The 16,290-nt window shown below is 37.9% G+C and overlaps 1 protein-coding gene across 2 annotated transcripts; it reads left to right on the forward strand.

The window, feature by feature from the left end:
• The first annotated feature begins 397 nt into the window (after positions 1 to 397).
• NECAP1 (NECAP endocytosis associated 1) lies at positions 398 to 14,159 on the forward strand. Of its 2 annotated transcripts, XM_079142773.1 has the most exons (8): positions 411 to 692; positions 6,656 to 6,756; positions 7,029 to 7,133; positions 7,996 to 8,077; positions 9,062 to 9,170; positions 9,274 to 9,457; positions 12,009 to 12,111; positions 12,441 to 14,159. In XM_079142773.1, exons 1-8 carry the CDS (start codon positions 493 to 495, stop codon positions 12,487 to 12,489), a joined length of 933 nt encoding a protein of 310 aa, XP_078998899.1. In that variant the 5' UTR covers positions 411 to 492; the 3' UTR covers positions 12,490 to 14,159. The 2 variants fall into 2 exon arrangements, with proteins under 2 accessions (XP_078998900.1, XP_078998899.1); XM_079142774.1 differs by lacking the exon at positions 7,029 to 7,133 and having other exon boundaries at positions 398 to 692.
• The last annotated feature ends 2,131 nt before the right edge of the window (positions 14,160 to 16,290 follow it).

Below are 16,290 nucleotides of genomic sequence, written 5' to 3' on the forward strand. Positions count from 1 at the left end.
ACTTTTTCAAAAAGGTAATCACAGTACACGCTGAAAGCACAGCAAAATATTTCAAAAGGTGTCGTTCTGTAAAATCCGAGATAAAGTGTTGCTCTCAGAGAAAAAAACCAGGCTGGGCATTTTTAACACACAGATTCTGCAAAGTAAAAACCACGTGTCCATGAGTGTCCCAAACACTTCCCGCAGGTACCGGGCATAAGGTCCCACAAGAGCGAGTACCCTTCTCCTGCCAGGAAACGATTAAAATGTGGCTCTCGGAAGGCACTCGCCAGGTCTCAAGCCGGTGCCCATCCTCCTGAGGGACGCGGGTACCCGCCGGCAGCAAGATGGCGCTTTCCCTGGCACCTCTCCGGGAAGAGATTTTCATTACGTAGGTCGTTCACCGGGAAGGTATCTTTGCCATTACTCAACATGGTGAACGGGGCATCCTAGCATTTCCAAGCTCCAATATGGCTGCCCTAACCGGCGCCACCGAAGAGGTTAATTTCAGGAATGAAATCGAACGCAAGCGGAAGTTGTCGCGTTCGTAACTCCCGCCCCCACGTCCCGCCCCCGGCTCTACGCCCCGCTCCTGGCGGCGCGGAGAGCGGAGCCAAGATGGCGGCCGAGTTGGAGTATGAGTCTGTGCTGTGTGTGAAGCCTGACGTCAGCGTCTATCGGATTCCACCCCGGGCCTCCAACCGCGGTTACAGGTACTAACTCTGAGGCACTGCCGCACTCGCGGACCGCGTCGGGAATGACACTTCTGTCCTCAAGTAATACGCCGTCTTTGCCACCTCTGGGTTGTCACCTTGCTAGCTTACCCTTCTGGGTTGTCATCGTCCTGTTCTCTTATTCCAGTTCTACACTGGACCGTCATTGTTCTTGTTTCCGCCACTTATTTATTTTTCTTTTTTACTATCCCGAATCATTCCACTTCTCCTCCCCCGTCCCTCTTGGGACATCCATATGCTCCCCATCGTCCACCTCCATTCATGCCTGCTGCATCGCCTTTCACCTTCTCTTGGCTCTTCAGTGCGTCCTTCAGCTTGTAGTTCTCACCCTCCAGCCCCCGACCAATACATTTCCAATACCCCGTGCACACATGTGGGTAATCACCGTGTTACTGGTCACTGTTGGATGATCAGATTTACCTTTTGTACTGTTGTCAGTCTCACAGGAAGCATCATTATTCTTCGTTCGGTTTTTTCTTCGGTTTGTTCGAGGCAAAGGTTATGATCAAAAGTTTTCCAGTGGTTGTCCATTGTTATTCTTTTCAGTATGTTTTCTTGGCTATGTGGTATTTTTTGGTCATCCTTCTTTCTTCCTCTCCTCTTAACCTTTTCTACAGCGTCTCTCTTCAGAGTTAATGCAGCATTTTCTTTGTGGGGCCTAACTCACAACCTTCTAATCCAGTGATTCTGAGTCTGAGTAGTCCGACATTATGTAGTTGAAAGAGAATTCACTGGCGTACTAATTAAAAAATAAGAGTATGAGCCCTGGCTGCTAAATGCCTGCATAACTTGGGGGCAAATCTTAAACCTCTCCAAGCCTTAGTTTTCTCATCTGTAAAATAGAAAAAAATGCTTTTCTTATGTACCTTGTGAGGTTTTGGAGAGTAAAATGAAATCATTTGGTAGATAGGAAAGAATATAAGAAACTTAAATTAAAACATCAAAAATATACATGCCATTCTTATTTCTCTCTCTCATCCATATCACCATGATGATTTTTGTCTTGGTATTTACCATTACTTAGGCTGAAAAGTTATCTTCTCCATAGGTCCATTTTGCCTCCTTACCAGAGGTTCATTCATCATGAAGGAATATCTTTGTGCTTATAGATCTATGCACTGGGTCCTTGTTAGTTTTCCTTTTGACAAAGAAATAGTTCTACTTTTTAGAAGCTGTCAGTCAGACCCCAAATTGACCACATATAGGAATCTTTTTTTTTTTTTTTATTGTAAACAAATGGGATACATATTGTTTCTGTTTGAACATGGAGTAACAGCATATCATTTGCGTAATCATACATTGACATAGGGTAATGATATTTCATTCATTCTGTTATTTTTTCCTCCCCCTCACCCCTCCCATCCCTCTTTTCCCTCTATACAGTCCCTCCTTCCTCCATTCTTGCCTCCCTCCTACCCCCCATTATGTGTCATCATCCACTTATCAGTGAGATCATTCCTCTTTTGGATTTTTGAGATTGGCTTATCTCACTTAACATGATATTCTCCAATTTCATCCATTTGCCTCCAAATGCCATAACTTTATTATTCTTTATAGCTGAGTAATATTCCATTGTATATATATACCACAGTTTCTTTATCCATTCATCAATTGAAGGACATTTAGGTTGGTTCCACAGTCTGGCTGTTGTGAATTGAGCAGCTATGAACTTTGATGTGGCTGTATCTCTGTAGTATGCTGATTTTAAGTTCTTTGGGTGTAGGACGAGGAGTGGGATAGCTGGATCAAATGGTGGATCCATTCCAAGTTTTCTAAGGAATCTCCACACTGCTTTCCAGAGTGGCTGCACTAATTTGCAGCCCCACCAGCAATGTATGAGTGTACCTTTTTCTCCACATCCTTGCCAACACCTGTTGTTGCTTGTATTCTTGATAATAGCCATTCTAATTGGGGTGAGATGGAATCTTAGTGTAGGTTTGATTTGCATTTCTCCTATTACTAAAGATGGTGAACATTTTTTCATATGTTTGTTGATTGCTTGTAGATCATCTTCTGTGAAGTGTCTGTTCATTTCCTTAGCCCATTTGTTGATTGGGTTATTTGTATTCTTGGTGTAGAGTTTTTTGAGTTCTTTATATATATTCTGGAAATTAGTGCTCTATCTGAAGTATGAGTGGCAAAGATATTCTCCCACTCTGTAGGTTCTCTCTTTGCATTGCTGATAGTTTCCTTTGCTGAGAGAAAGCTATTTAGTTTGAATCTATCCCAGTTATTGGGAATCATGGTTTTTGATGGTAGTTACAGTTAGTATGTAACTTTGACTCACCTTAGACATCACCTTTTTTGGGAAGCCCTGCTTGACTCTTCCATTCTGATTTAGGTATGCTCTCTTTGTGTTTCAGTGGTGTCCTATGGTTGTCTCCACCTCAATCCTCTTCATTCTCTTTTGTAGTGGGGTGTTCAGATTCCTTTCTCCCCATTAGGTAAATGGGGAGTCACAACTAGAAGTCTTTAAAAATTTTGTATTCTAAGGGTCTAACAGTGTTTGACACCTAATCGACACTCTGCAAATGTTGACGGAAAGAAGAAATTTAGTTAGATATTGTAGATAAACCTGATCATATAAGTTAACATTGATTTGAGTTGCTAAATAAGGTCAAATACCTCATGACTGAACTTTTAGGAGTTAGGACTTCCTTTAAAGGACATGATACACATTGAAGCTGAGGTCTGTATTCTTTTTATTCTACTTCAAGCATTTGAAAACATCTTCACTTCCTAATGTATCCATAAACCTTTATTTATATATCAGTTGATTATAATGAGCCATTAAAGCAATTTCTTAATTTTCCTTTACCCCCTTTCCTGTTATCCTTCTGTGTTTTCCATATTAGAATTTTTATACTCCAATAGACATTTTATCCTCTCTTCTTTAGCGTGGCGAATGAATAGAGCAGAACTAAGTTTGAATTATGTCATTTATTTGCTGGGTTACCTTTGGCAAATAGGCATAATACCTGGCATATAATAGATACTTTATAAATTTACTTTTCTTTTTGTCTCAATAGTCTTTCTTATTGTTTTCCAGAACCCATTTTATATTATGAGCTTGATTTATTCTTTAGGCTGGACATACTGTGCTTTTTAAGAAGCAGGGGAATTCCTGCCTTTGAGTGACTAGTAAAATCAAAGGGAATAAATGACTATATAAGCTGTTGCTTCCCAAACATTCACTGCTCACCAGACTTTTGAACCAAAGAGAAGGAAACTATGGGTTGATGAGAAATTTATAAATGAATAGAAAATTATTTTCCATTTTGTAAAATTGTTTTTTCATTCATCACTACCTTCTTCCCCTAGCTAAATCAATATTAAATTCTATAGTATTTTTAAAAAAAATTGTATAGTATTTTAATGTAATGTAAACAATGTTGGGTTTTGAATTAGATATTATTACTAAAATTAGGCGTTATTTTCCTTTATTGAGAGAGAAGGGGTAGGAGAATGGGCTTTTCATGGCTACTCTAGGGTAATAGAGGGGATCCATAGAGTATTCTAATCTAGATCAGGTCTTTGAAGGGTCCTGAGGGTCTTTGAAGGTCTTTGAAGGCCGAGCATCAAAAGGGAAGGGAGGCCACTGCACCTGCATGTAATCCCAGGCTTCAGAGGCTGAATCAGTAGGATCAGAGTTCAAATCTAGTGTCAGCCAAAAGCAAGGTGCTAAGCAACTCATTGAGACCCTGTCTCTAAATAAAATAGAAAATAGGACTGGGGATGTGACTCAGTGGTTGAGTGTCCCTGAGTTTAATCCCCAGTATACCACTGTCCCCCGCTCCCTGCCCCCCAAAAGGAAAGGGAATGACAGGAATTTATCTTATAAATCCTTTGCTTTACTTTCTTCCTTTCTGCCTTTTGCATATCATGTTAAAGTTATTTTTGTTAATATGTACCTTATTATTACTTTTTTTTAACCTGCAAGTATTAGTCTTCAGGTTCTTAAGGGGTGCATTATTAATAACTTTTATTTTGCTCGCTCTTTTCTACACTCCTGGCAAAACAAGTTACAGTTTTACAGGTGTTCATGAAAATCCACCATAAGTAATATTTAGATTTTGTTCAAGTTCATGTAAACACATATTATCTGAGTATACATCTTAGTATTTCTAACGTTTTCATAGACATTTGTGTTTTCATTCCAGATTTCTCTTCTGAATTTGGGTTCACATATATTCAATTGCCTAGTCTACATCTCCTTTTAATCTTTTTGACATGTAGAATTCAGCATCTCCAAAAGAGAACACTTAGTCTTTATTCCCAGTGAGTCTCTACCTTTGGCCTTCTTCATCTCAGTTATTGATAACTCCTTTGCTCAGGCTATAATTCTTGGAATAATCCCACACTTCTCTTTTTTCTTGTGTCCTATAGCCAATCCATTAGGAAATCCTACTACTTTTGCCTTAAATATGTCCAGAATCTAGCCAGTTCTGCTATTATCTTTTCTGAGCCATCATCACAACTCACCTAGATTACTACAATAGTCTTTTTTTTTTTTTTTTTTGCAGTAATCTTTTAACTAATCCCCCTGCTTCAGCCATCATGTCCCTACATCTCTTCTCTACACAGCAGACAAACTAATCCTTTTAAAACATAAGGGAGGTCATGTCATATATCTGCTTAAAACCTGCAATGGCTCCTCTTTCACTCAGTAAAAACCCAAGTTATTTATTTATTTATTTATTTTTGGGTACTGGGGATTGAACTAAGGGGCACTTGACCACTGATCCACATTCCCAGCCCTATTTTTTTATATTTTATTTAGAGACAGGGTCTCGCTGAGTTGCTTAGTGCCTTGCTTTTGCTGAGGCTGGCTTTGAACTCATGATGTTCCTGCCTCAGCTTCCTGAGCTGCTTGGATCACAGGTGTGTGCCACTGTACCCAGCAGCCCAAGTTCTTTTGATAGCCTATAAAGCCCTTCATGCATGATCTGGGTCCCTGTACCTCTCCCTCTTTGTCTCTTTATTAAGCACGGTGACTTTCTTGCTGTCCCTCAGACATGCCAAGCATGTTCCTACTTCAGCAGTTTTTGCACTAGTCATTCCCTGGACCCAGACCATTTTCACCCAGGTATTCCCCCTCATTTTCTTCACATTTTTGCTCCACATTCCAATGAGGCATACCCTGACCACCCTCTTGAATAGTGCAACCTGTTCAGTCTCCCACTGTCCTCCCCAAACTTCTTGTCTGCCTTTTTATTTTCTTTTCACTTTAGCCCTTATAACATTCTAAGTTACTGATTGTGTTATTTATCATGTTTCCTTTTTGTTGTCTGTCTTCTTTTGGAATGTAAGCCTAATAAGAAAGAGGATGTTTTATTTGCTTTTATATCACAAGTATCTAGAACAGTGCTTGTGAGTTAATAAGCACTCTGTAAATATTGGTTGTATTCAATAAAAGATAATGTGCTCAGTGATTTCAGAAGGCTTTTGTTGCCCAGGATATTTCAATTAGTAGATATACTTTGTTGTTACCTGACCAATACAACACTATTATATACAATGTAATCTACAGTAAGAATATAACATCATTATGAGAAATTTTTTAATTTTTAAAAAATTTTTTATTTTTTTGCAGTGTCTCACACATGCTAGGCAAGCACTTGTCACTGAGCTACACCCTCAGTCCCAAGAAATTCTATATTTTTTATGACTTTTGTTTGTACTTTTACATGTTTTTATTAACTCTTATTAGACTCTAGAAACCTCCAGTAGTAACATTGCTTTTTACTTGCTTTATACTGTATATAACAATAGGCATCTGTATAAGAAGATTATGCGTTTTTATTTTTGTTGATTATTTAATAAGTAGAAAGAATAGGCAGTCCAGGATAGGGATGTAGAAATGTGGCAGATAATTCTGGGAAGGACTTAGTATATTAAAGAATTGCACCTGAACCCTGAGGCGTCCCATTTTCCTGTCTTAGGGCATCTGACTGGAAATTGGATCAACCTGATTGGACTGGTCGTCTTCGAATCACTTCAAAAGGGAAGATTGCCTATATCAAACTTGAAGATAAAGTTTCAGGTAAAGTGCAGGGGATCCTTTAATATATTAAGGTTATTTTGTTGTTGTTGTTGTTGTTTTTTTTTGTTTTTTGGTGCTGTGGATGGAACCCAGGGCCTTGTGCATGTGAGGCAAACACGCTGCCAACTGAGCTATATCCCCAAACCAAGGATATTGATTTGACATGCTTTTACAAATATCTTTAAGTTGGGGACTGGAATGGAAATACCTGTTAATTGGAATTCTGATATTTTGCTTCCTTTGCTGAAAGAGGACTTTTCCTTATCTGTCAGGAGAGCTCTTTGCTCAGGCACCAGTAGAACAATATCCTGGTATTGCTGTGGAGACAGTGACAGATTCTAGCCGCTACTTTGTTATTCGGATCCAGGATGGTACTGGTAAGAGATCTGAGATTTTGAATGGGATGTAGTTAGAAAAATAGACAAGGCACTTGTATTTCTTACTTCTGTTTACTAAATTACTCCTTCCCTTTCTCCAAAGTTGCTTTAATAACTGCTGAGAGAAATACTAACTTGTTATTTGTAATAGATATGAACACATATGTAAGATGTGGTAATTAATAGGTAAGACTTAAAATGAATTATGCCTATCTAATGAAAGAATTGACACATTTTGTGCGTTTATTGTTTGTGGTGGTTTTTGGTGGGATTATCTTGAGTCATGTATTTCTAGGACAGTGATTCTCAATCATTTCTTTTTTTTTCTTCTATTAGTGGGGATTGAACACAGAGATATTCTACCACGGAGCTATATTCCTAGGCCTTTTTAAATTTTCTGTTTTGAAACAGAAACAGAAAGTTGTCCTAAGTTGTCAAGGCTGACCTTAAATTTGTGATATTCCTGCTCAACCTCCTGAGTCACTAGGACTATAGGCATGTGTCACGATTCCTATCTTAATCATTTCTTCATAGTTTATAACAGGCTGACAAACAGATAAGAAGTATTTTAGATTTTGCAAGTCAAGTAGTCACTGCATCCAGCATTCTCAGTTTTGCTGTTGAATTGTGAAAGCAGCCATAGATGATATGTAACCAAATTGATATGACTATGTATCAATAAAATTTCTTTACAAAAACAAGCTATGATAGGATTTGCCCATGAACTGTATGTAGTCTACTGACTTTGGGTCTTTTGAGAAAAAGTTTTATGTTCATAGACTTTATCTAGTTAGGGTAACTGACATATTTTCATTAGGCCGAAACTTCCTATACTGAGTGAATATTCCTGTCTTTTTCACAGGGCGAAGTGCATTCATTGGCATTGGATTCACAGATCGGGGAGATGCCTTTGACTTTAATGTCTCCTTGCAAGATCACTTCAAGTGAGTGAAACTTATCCTTAGTTACCAGGTTAAATGCTTATGGGAATGCTGCTTATCAGTTGAATGGGCACTGTTGCTTTGTCCTCCTGTTTTCTTTACTTGATATAGTTCATTGTGAATATAAATATCCCCCTTCGCTCCTGTTTCCTTAAGTTATCCTTGTATCTATTCTGGTTCTTTTCCATATGGTTTATGTTTTAGATCCCTTGCACAATGATTTTGTGATGATACTTTTATTTATGCCTCTGGCAAAATTTGCTCTTGCTTTTAGGAGGTGGAGGGAGAATATAGTCAACAGGTTAATAGCAGTGCTATATTTGAAGTAAGGAGTTATGTATAAATTTTGTAACTTATAGAGCTGTGTGTTTTGTGCATACATTTCTTCAGTCCACCTGATTTTGGTGCAACTGCTGGACACCACCATCTATACCATCAGCTTTTTACCTCAAGGACAGGCATATTTCTGCTTTTCTGCTTCAAGATTCTGAAGTTGAAGGCACTTGATTAGCAGAAGAGTGTAACCTGCAAGAACTAAGGAACACCCACTCTGGGGCAGTGCCTAACCATCAGGGAATAGGAATTGGTGACTAGATGCCCTCCTATGAAGAAGGACCAGTCTAATATGCATTCTTTTATTTATTTATTTATTTATTTATTTATTTATTTATTTATTTATTTATTTATTTATTTTTGGTGGTGCTGGGGAATCGAACCCTGGGCCTTGTGCATGCTAGGCAAGCACTCTACCAACTGAGCTAAATCCCATGCCTGAATATGCATTCTTTATGGTTTCTCAGAGGGTCTCCTTCATGGGATTGAATCCCAGTTGGCCTATTTCTTAGCTTTTTATCCTCTTTTCCTTTCTCATTTTTCCTGATTCCTGCATTTTGGAATCCCATTTCACATAAACTAAATGTACCCAATCTTTGTCAGACTTTGCTTTCAGGAAATCCCAAAATAAGATAAATTACTGTTTTCCCAAAGGTGGGTAAAGCAGGAATCTGAGATTTCCAAAGAATCTCAGGAAATGGACACTCGTCCCAAGTTGGATCTAGGCTTCAAGGAAGGACAGACCATCAAATTGAGTATTGGGGTGAGTATTTATTTTATTTTATTTTTTAAATATTTTCCTGTTCTTCTACAGATTTCTGACATTTCTCTCTCTCTTACTCGCCCTCCTTTTTCCCCTTTTGTAGAACATTACAACCAAGAAAGGAGGTGCTTCTAAGCCCAGGACTGCAGGAACTGGGGGCCTAAGCTTACTTCCTCCTCCCCCTGGAGGCAAAGTCACTATTCCCCCACCATCTTCCTCAGTTGCCATCAGTAATCATGTCACTCCACCACCCATTCCAAAATCTAACCATGGAGGTAGTAATTCAGGTAAATCTAAAACTTCTAACTTTGGTAAGTCATATCTTGTGTTTTAATTGGATAAACCAGTTTGCCAAGTAGAGTATTGATGTTTTTTCTAGGAAATGACTTTTGGTACTAACAGGGTGGTTTTGGCAAGGAATCAAAAGTTTTTATTTTTTAATTTAAAAATTGTTTTCCCAGTCCTTTCTTAAATTTTGAGACACTCATTAATTTTCTAAAGTTGGCCTCAAATTTGCAATCCTCCTGCCTCAGCTTCTAGAGTCACTGGGATTATAGACATGTACCATCTTGCCCAGCTACTTGCATTTATTTTGGCAGGGGGTTGAGTACCGGGATTGAACTCCGGGGCACTTGACCACTGAACCACATCCCCAGCCCTATTTTGTATTTTATTTCGAGACAGGGTCTCACTGAGTTGCTTAGTGCCTCACTTTTGCTGAGGCTGGCTTTGAGCTCGTGATCTTCCTGCCTCAGCCTCTCGAGCCACTGGGATTACAGGCGTGAGCCACTGCGTGCGTGGCATTTGCATTTCTTAAACAGTATTAAAAGGACAGACACCCAGACCACAGCTCAACTTCTAAAAAATTCCGCTTTTCTTTCCCATTCCTTGCCCTTCATATACCTACAGGTGTCGCTGAACCCCTGTCTTCAGCACCACTCCCCACAAACTTCCCCGATTCGGGCTTCTGAGGGATTTTCCTCTTCCTCCTCCCTCTCACTCAGCTTGTGTACTTGTAGAGTGTGTGTGCTGGGAGTGGGGTGACTCTTGATCACAAAACCCCAAAGAACTGCACTGACAGGGCGAGACTTTTTGTTTTTGGTACCAAGGATTAAACCCAGGGGTACTTTACCACTGAGCATATCCCCAACCCTATTTATTTTTACTTCTGAGACAAAATAAGAAAAAAAAATTAAAAAAAAATTTTTTTAGTTTGTTCCAATTAGTTATATATGATAGCAGAATGCATTTTGACTCATTGTACACAAATGGAGCACAACTTTTCATTTCTGTGGTTATACATAATGCACTCATGCAATCATATATGTATATAGGGTAATAATGTCCATCCCTTTCCACCATTTTTTTAAATTGATGAGCTTAGTCATCATATTTAGTGGGTACTTTGACAGAAAATATGTGGTTATTAAAAAAAACATTCCTTTGTTAGTGTTCATTGGTTAGTTGTTCATAGGCATGTGCATCAGATGAACTAAGATTGTGATCATGGCTCGATACTTTTTATCTGAGTGCTCTTGGTAAATATATCTTAAGTTCATTGAGTCTCAGTTTTCTTTTTTTTTTTTTTTTTTTGGTGGTGGTGGTACTGGGGATTGAACCCAGGACCTTGTGCATGCAAGGCAAGCACTTTACCAACCAAGCTATATCCCCAGCCTGAGTGTCAGTTTTCTTATCTGCAAATGAAGATGTAAAGGTATCCCAGCATGGTAAGGTTAAATGATAGGATAACACCTAGCTCAGTTCTTGGGACATAACAGCCATTTAGTAGATTATTATTTCTTAATCCTTTACAAAGTCAATTGGGAGAAAAGGAAGAGGACATCTAGGTTTGTACATACACTTGTGTTCTTCCTAACTATCTGGTAGGAAAAAGACATAGTTAAATGAGAACATTAGAACTCAAAGGAATTTTCCTGAGATTAGAGAACCAGATATTAGACATGGGGAGTTTTAACTTAATGTATTGGGTAATACAGATAATTTTTTGAATTGATTCTGAAGGTAAGCTTTCTCTTTCTGCAGCTAATCATCGGTAGGGAGTGTCCAAGTCTCTTCTTTTTCTTAGTACTAGGAATTTTTGTGGGGGGCAGGGGTGGAGGGTGGCTGGGGATTAATTAAATTTTGAGATAATTATAGATTCACATGCAGTTATAAGACCAATACAAAGAAATCCTGTGTGCCCTTTATCCAATTCCCCTCATTGGTGACATCTTATAAAGCTCTTAAATATCACAATCAGGAAATTGACATTGAAACTTTCTTCCAATCTTATTCAGATTTTACCAGTTTTACATGTACTTGTTTGTGTGTATGTTTCTTCAGTTTTATGCAGTTTTGTTTTGCATAGATTAAACACAGATTGATCATTATAATCAGAATGCAGAACTGTTCCATCACTATAAGGAATCCTTTGTGTTACCCTTTTATAACCACACACATTCCTTCCTAGTTTTCCTTCCCCCAACTCTAGAATGTTCTCTTTCTGTGTAACTTTGTCATTTCTGAAATATTATATAAATTGAATCATACAGTGTGTAACCATTTGGGATTGACATTTTACACTTAGTGTAAATTTTTTGAGATTAATCCAATTTGTGTATATCAGTAGTTCCTTTTTATTGCTGAGTAGAATTCTGTGATGTGGATGTACCTTGATATGTTATCCATGGAAGGACATTTGGGTTGTTTCCAGTTTTTGGCAATTATAAGTAAAACCGCTGTGACATTTGTTTATAGGTTTTTGTGTGAACAGATGTTTTCATTTCTAAGATTTTTATTGCATCCCTTTTTCTTTTTTCTCCTCTTACCTGTGTTCAGATATCCTTTTAGATTTGGATTCTCCTGCACCTGTCACAACACCAGCACCAGCTCCAGTTCCTGCAAGCAATGACTTGTGGGGAGACTTTAGTACTGCATCCAGGTAGTGGACTTAGTGAAACCAGCATACTTTCACTCAGTGTTTAGAAGATTTGTATGGTCAAATTAATCTTTGATCTGGGAAAGCAGGGGATTTGCAAGTCATATAGTCTTTTGTAGCAGTTCTAGGAAAGGAAATGTAGTTGTATTGGGAATGGTAGGAAAAGAAAACTCTAGGGTGAGGTTTGAGTGGGGTATTTCAGGCCTTGGTAAGTAGAATTTGAAGTATGGTTTCAGAAATTCTGGACAGCGATTTCTTGGAAATAAGTAAAGAAAGATATAGTTATGCTAATGTTATGTCTTTGGCTTTCTCTCTGTTCTTCTGTCCTGCAGCTCTGTTCCAAACCAAGCACCACAACCATCCAACTGGGTCCAGTTTTGAATACCATTGGCAAGACAGTAAGGACAGACTTGAAAAATAAAGATGATGTTGAGGGCACCAATCTGTGAGGGAGGTTAGGAACCCCTTCCCTCCCCCAAACCAAAATTAATGGACAATCTTCTTCATAGCTTCTTCATTACATTCAAGCTGAGTTATTCACTGTCCTATGTTATTACTTGCTATACAGCCAAGAGAATATCTATTATTTCCTGGTGATTACCAGTGCAGGAGGACAGTGAATCTTACTGTACTTGTGGCTGGCTATGCAGGGTTCAAAAGACCAGTGTCTTTTTGAGGGGAAGTGACCTCTAATTTGTAAAATTTTTCTCCATCTTTTAAATTCTTAAACTTATTTTGGAATCATCTCATGATCCTTGTGTGCCTCTTTGTGAAACCCTATTTAACAATTTCAGGGGAGACAAAGCCTTGAAACTTCTTTTCACTAACCCAAGACTCTAAAAATGGACAGGCTGACCTCAGTATTTCCAAATTCAGAATTTTGATAAGGGTAGGTTTGGAGAAAGATGGGTGTCCTGTGTCTCTTCTATAAAGCCTCCTTCAGGCTTGTCCTATTCAATGAATATCCAGCACTAGGTGCAGCTCCATCACCCTCTTGTGTGTTTACATGTCTTTTCCTATGATAAGAGGGTTTTATTGGTGGCACCGCTACTGTTGTGTTTATTGAATAGTGCAACATCTTTGACATCTTTGGATATTTCAGGAAGGAAGGAGGTTCAAGGGGCTGTGCTTTCCAAGTTATGTTTTATAGAAGTGCTTAATTTCTTGCAGCTCCACCTCACTGCTGCATTCGAAGCACAGCATTAATTTGTGTTCACCCCTTTATTTGATGTAATTGGAAGAGTTGTGTTTTTAACCTGGTCTGTAGAACAGAGGTTGAAAGCATTTGACTCTCATTCAGTACCCACATTGCCTTGCTGCCTGGGTATCTGACTGCTTTCCATAAACATTTATTTTTCAATCCATCTAACTCTTCAATAGAAAGCTGCTATTACACATATTGTCATTTATGAAGGAAGTCGGAGAGTCACAGCTTTACTTGTGACAGGTTTTGTCTTAGACTTTGATACCCACCAGCCAGGGTATATTATAAGCAAGTTGCTCTCCCATGACTTTCCTTTCCCTCTGCCCTGCCATTCCTTTTACAATGCTGTGAAGACAGTTTGCCTCCTCAGATGAGTGGGCACTATCTATTTTGTTTGTTAGTGGATAATTTTGAGAATTAAATGGGAGGATATAATTTCTTCCCCTAGCACCTATTTGGATATGTACATTCTGACTGAAGGGAGATCCTTATGTTTAGTTCAAAATATATTGTTTCTCCTGAATTTCATTCTTTACTTTTTCTAACTTTGGGTCCATGTTTTTCATTGCCGTCCCTTCCAGGCAGCTCTATTCTTCCAGAGCCATGGCAGAACATTTTAAAATTCCAGTAGAAAACACTAAAAAGAAAGTCTGTAGAATCACTAGTGACTAACTATTGGGAACCTATTTTCTCAATCTTCCTCCATGTTGTGTTCTTTGTATTCTCAAGATGATAATATATTATGTATTTGAATTGCTGAAAAATTGAAAATGAAGTTTAAGATATATGTATATAAAGCGTATGCTGTATTGGTGCAATAATGGTAATTAAAAATATGGAAAAACGTGTTTGTCTTTTAATTTGTCTATTTAATCCTTTTTAACTTAATTGACCCAATATAAATGGGTCAGTAAGTAATAAGAGGGCATATTTATGTATTAATTTTTTTAAAGAAAAGGACTGTTAAGAATTTGAGATTAGGCCTCTATGCCCATGGTTCTAAATGGACAGAGTACCCCTTAATATAAATTAATATTTATTAATAAATTGATACTTATTAATAAATTAATATTATTTATTTTCTGATACCATAATTTCATTTGCCTAAAATTATATTCATGACTAAGGCCACCACTCACATCCCACAAGTAGTCAGCAGAAATGAAAAGAATCAGTGTAAGATATAGAACTAAAGATTGTAAACTTTGGAAACCAGAAAAGATCTTGGAGTTCTTGTTCAGTGATTGTCACAGAATAATATGAGTGCAGTACACCTGCCTTACAAGAGATGCTAAAGGAAGTTCTTTGAGCTGAAACAAAAGGCTGCCAATTAGTAGCATGAAAGTATAATACTCACTGGGAATGATAAATAGTCAAATTCAGAATACTCTTAATACTGTGTGATGGTGTGTAAATCCTGTATATCTAGTAAAGGACAAGAGTATTTAAAATTTAAAGCTAGTTCTATTATCAGATGAAATAGACATTGTAACAAGAGACATTGTAACAAAGGTCAATTTGTCAAGAAGATATATCAAATGTAAATACACATACAACACCAGAGCACCAAAGTGTACACCTTTTAGTATATTCGAATGGAGAAATAGGCAGCTATATAATAATAGTAGGGTATTTTCAGTACCCCACTTTCAATATGGATAGATCATGCAGACAAAAATAAAAAAAACATTGAATTGGAATTGCACTTCAGACCAAATGGACCTAACAGACATGTACATAACAACCATTCAAGAATGCACAATACATGTTCTTAAGTGCCCATGAGACATTCTTCAGGATAGGACATATTTTAGGCTGCAAAACAAGTTAACAAATTTAAGATGATTGAAACTGTATCTGTACTACAGTGATATGAAGCTAAAAATCAACAACGGGAGGGAAATTGGTGTTATGGTTTGAATATGTGGTGCTGCCCAAAAGCTCATGTGTGAGACAATGCAAGAACATTCAAAGGTTCACCCTGCACAAATATCAACTCCAAATGGATCAAAGACCTAGGAATTAGACAAGAAACTATGCAACTCGTGGAAGAAAATGTAGGGTGAACACTTGAGCATATAGTAACAGGCAACAACTTTCTTAATAAGAAAGATACCTAAAGCTCAGCAAATAATGCCAAGAATTAATGAATGGCATCAAATGAAAAAGCTTCTGCATAGCAAAAGAAACAATTAGGAATGTGAAGAGGGAACCTACAGAAAGGGAGAAAATCTTTGCTAGCTATTCTGACAGGATTAATATCGAAATATTCAAAGAACTCAAACACCAAAATACCATGTAAACAACCCAATTAATAAATAGGCAAATGAATGAAATAGGCATCTTAAAAGAAGAAAAAATGACCAACAAACGTGAAAAAATGTTCAACATCATTAGCAATAGGGAAATGCAAATCAAAATCGCTGAAATTTTATCTCCAGTCAGAAAGGCAGTCATCAAGAATACAAACAATAACAGCTGGGCATACTGGTGAATGCCTGTAATCCCAGTGGCTTGGGAGGCTGAGGCAGGAGGATTGTAAGTTCAAAGCCAGCCTCAACAATTTAATGAGTCCCTAAGTAAGTTAGTGAGACCCTGTTTCAAAATAAAAAGTGAAAAGAAAAAAAAAAAAAAAAAAAAGGACTGGGGATATGATTCAGTAATTGAGCACCCCTGAGTTCAATTCCCAGTACTCTCCTGCCTGGCCCTGACCCCCCAGAAAAATTTGCTGGAAAGAATATGGAGAAAAAGGAACACTTCCTCTGTTGGTGGGATTGTAAATTAGTACAACCACGATAGAAATCAGTATATGGAAGTTCTTCAAAAGAGTAAGCATGGAAGTACCTTTTGACCCAGCTATACCACTCCTTGGTATTTATCCTAAAGAATTAAAGTCATCACACTGTAGTGATACATGCATAACCATGTTTATAGCAGCACAATTCACTTAGCCAAACTATGGAACCAACTTGAGTGTT

Source organism: Sciurus vulgaris (genome assembly GCF_902686455.1).
Source record: "Sciurus vulgaris genome assembly, chromosome: 5".
Taxonomy (NCBI): Eukaryota; Metazoa; Chordata; class Mammalia; order Rodentia; family Sciuridae; genus Sciurus; species Sciurus vulgaris.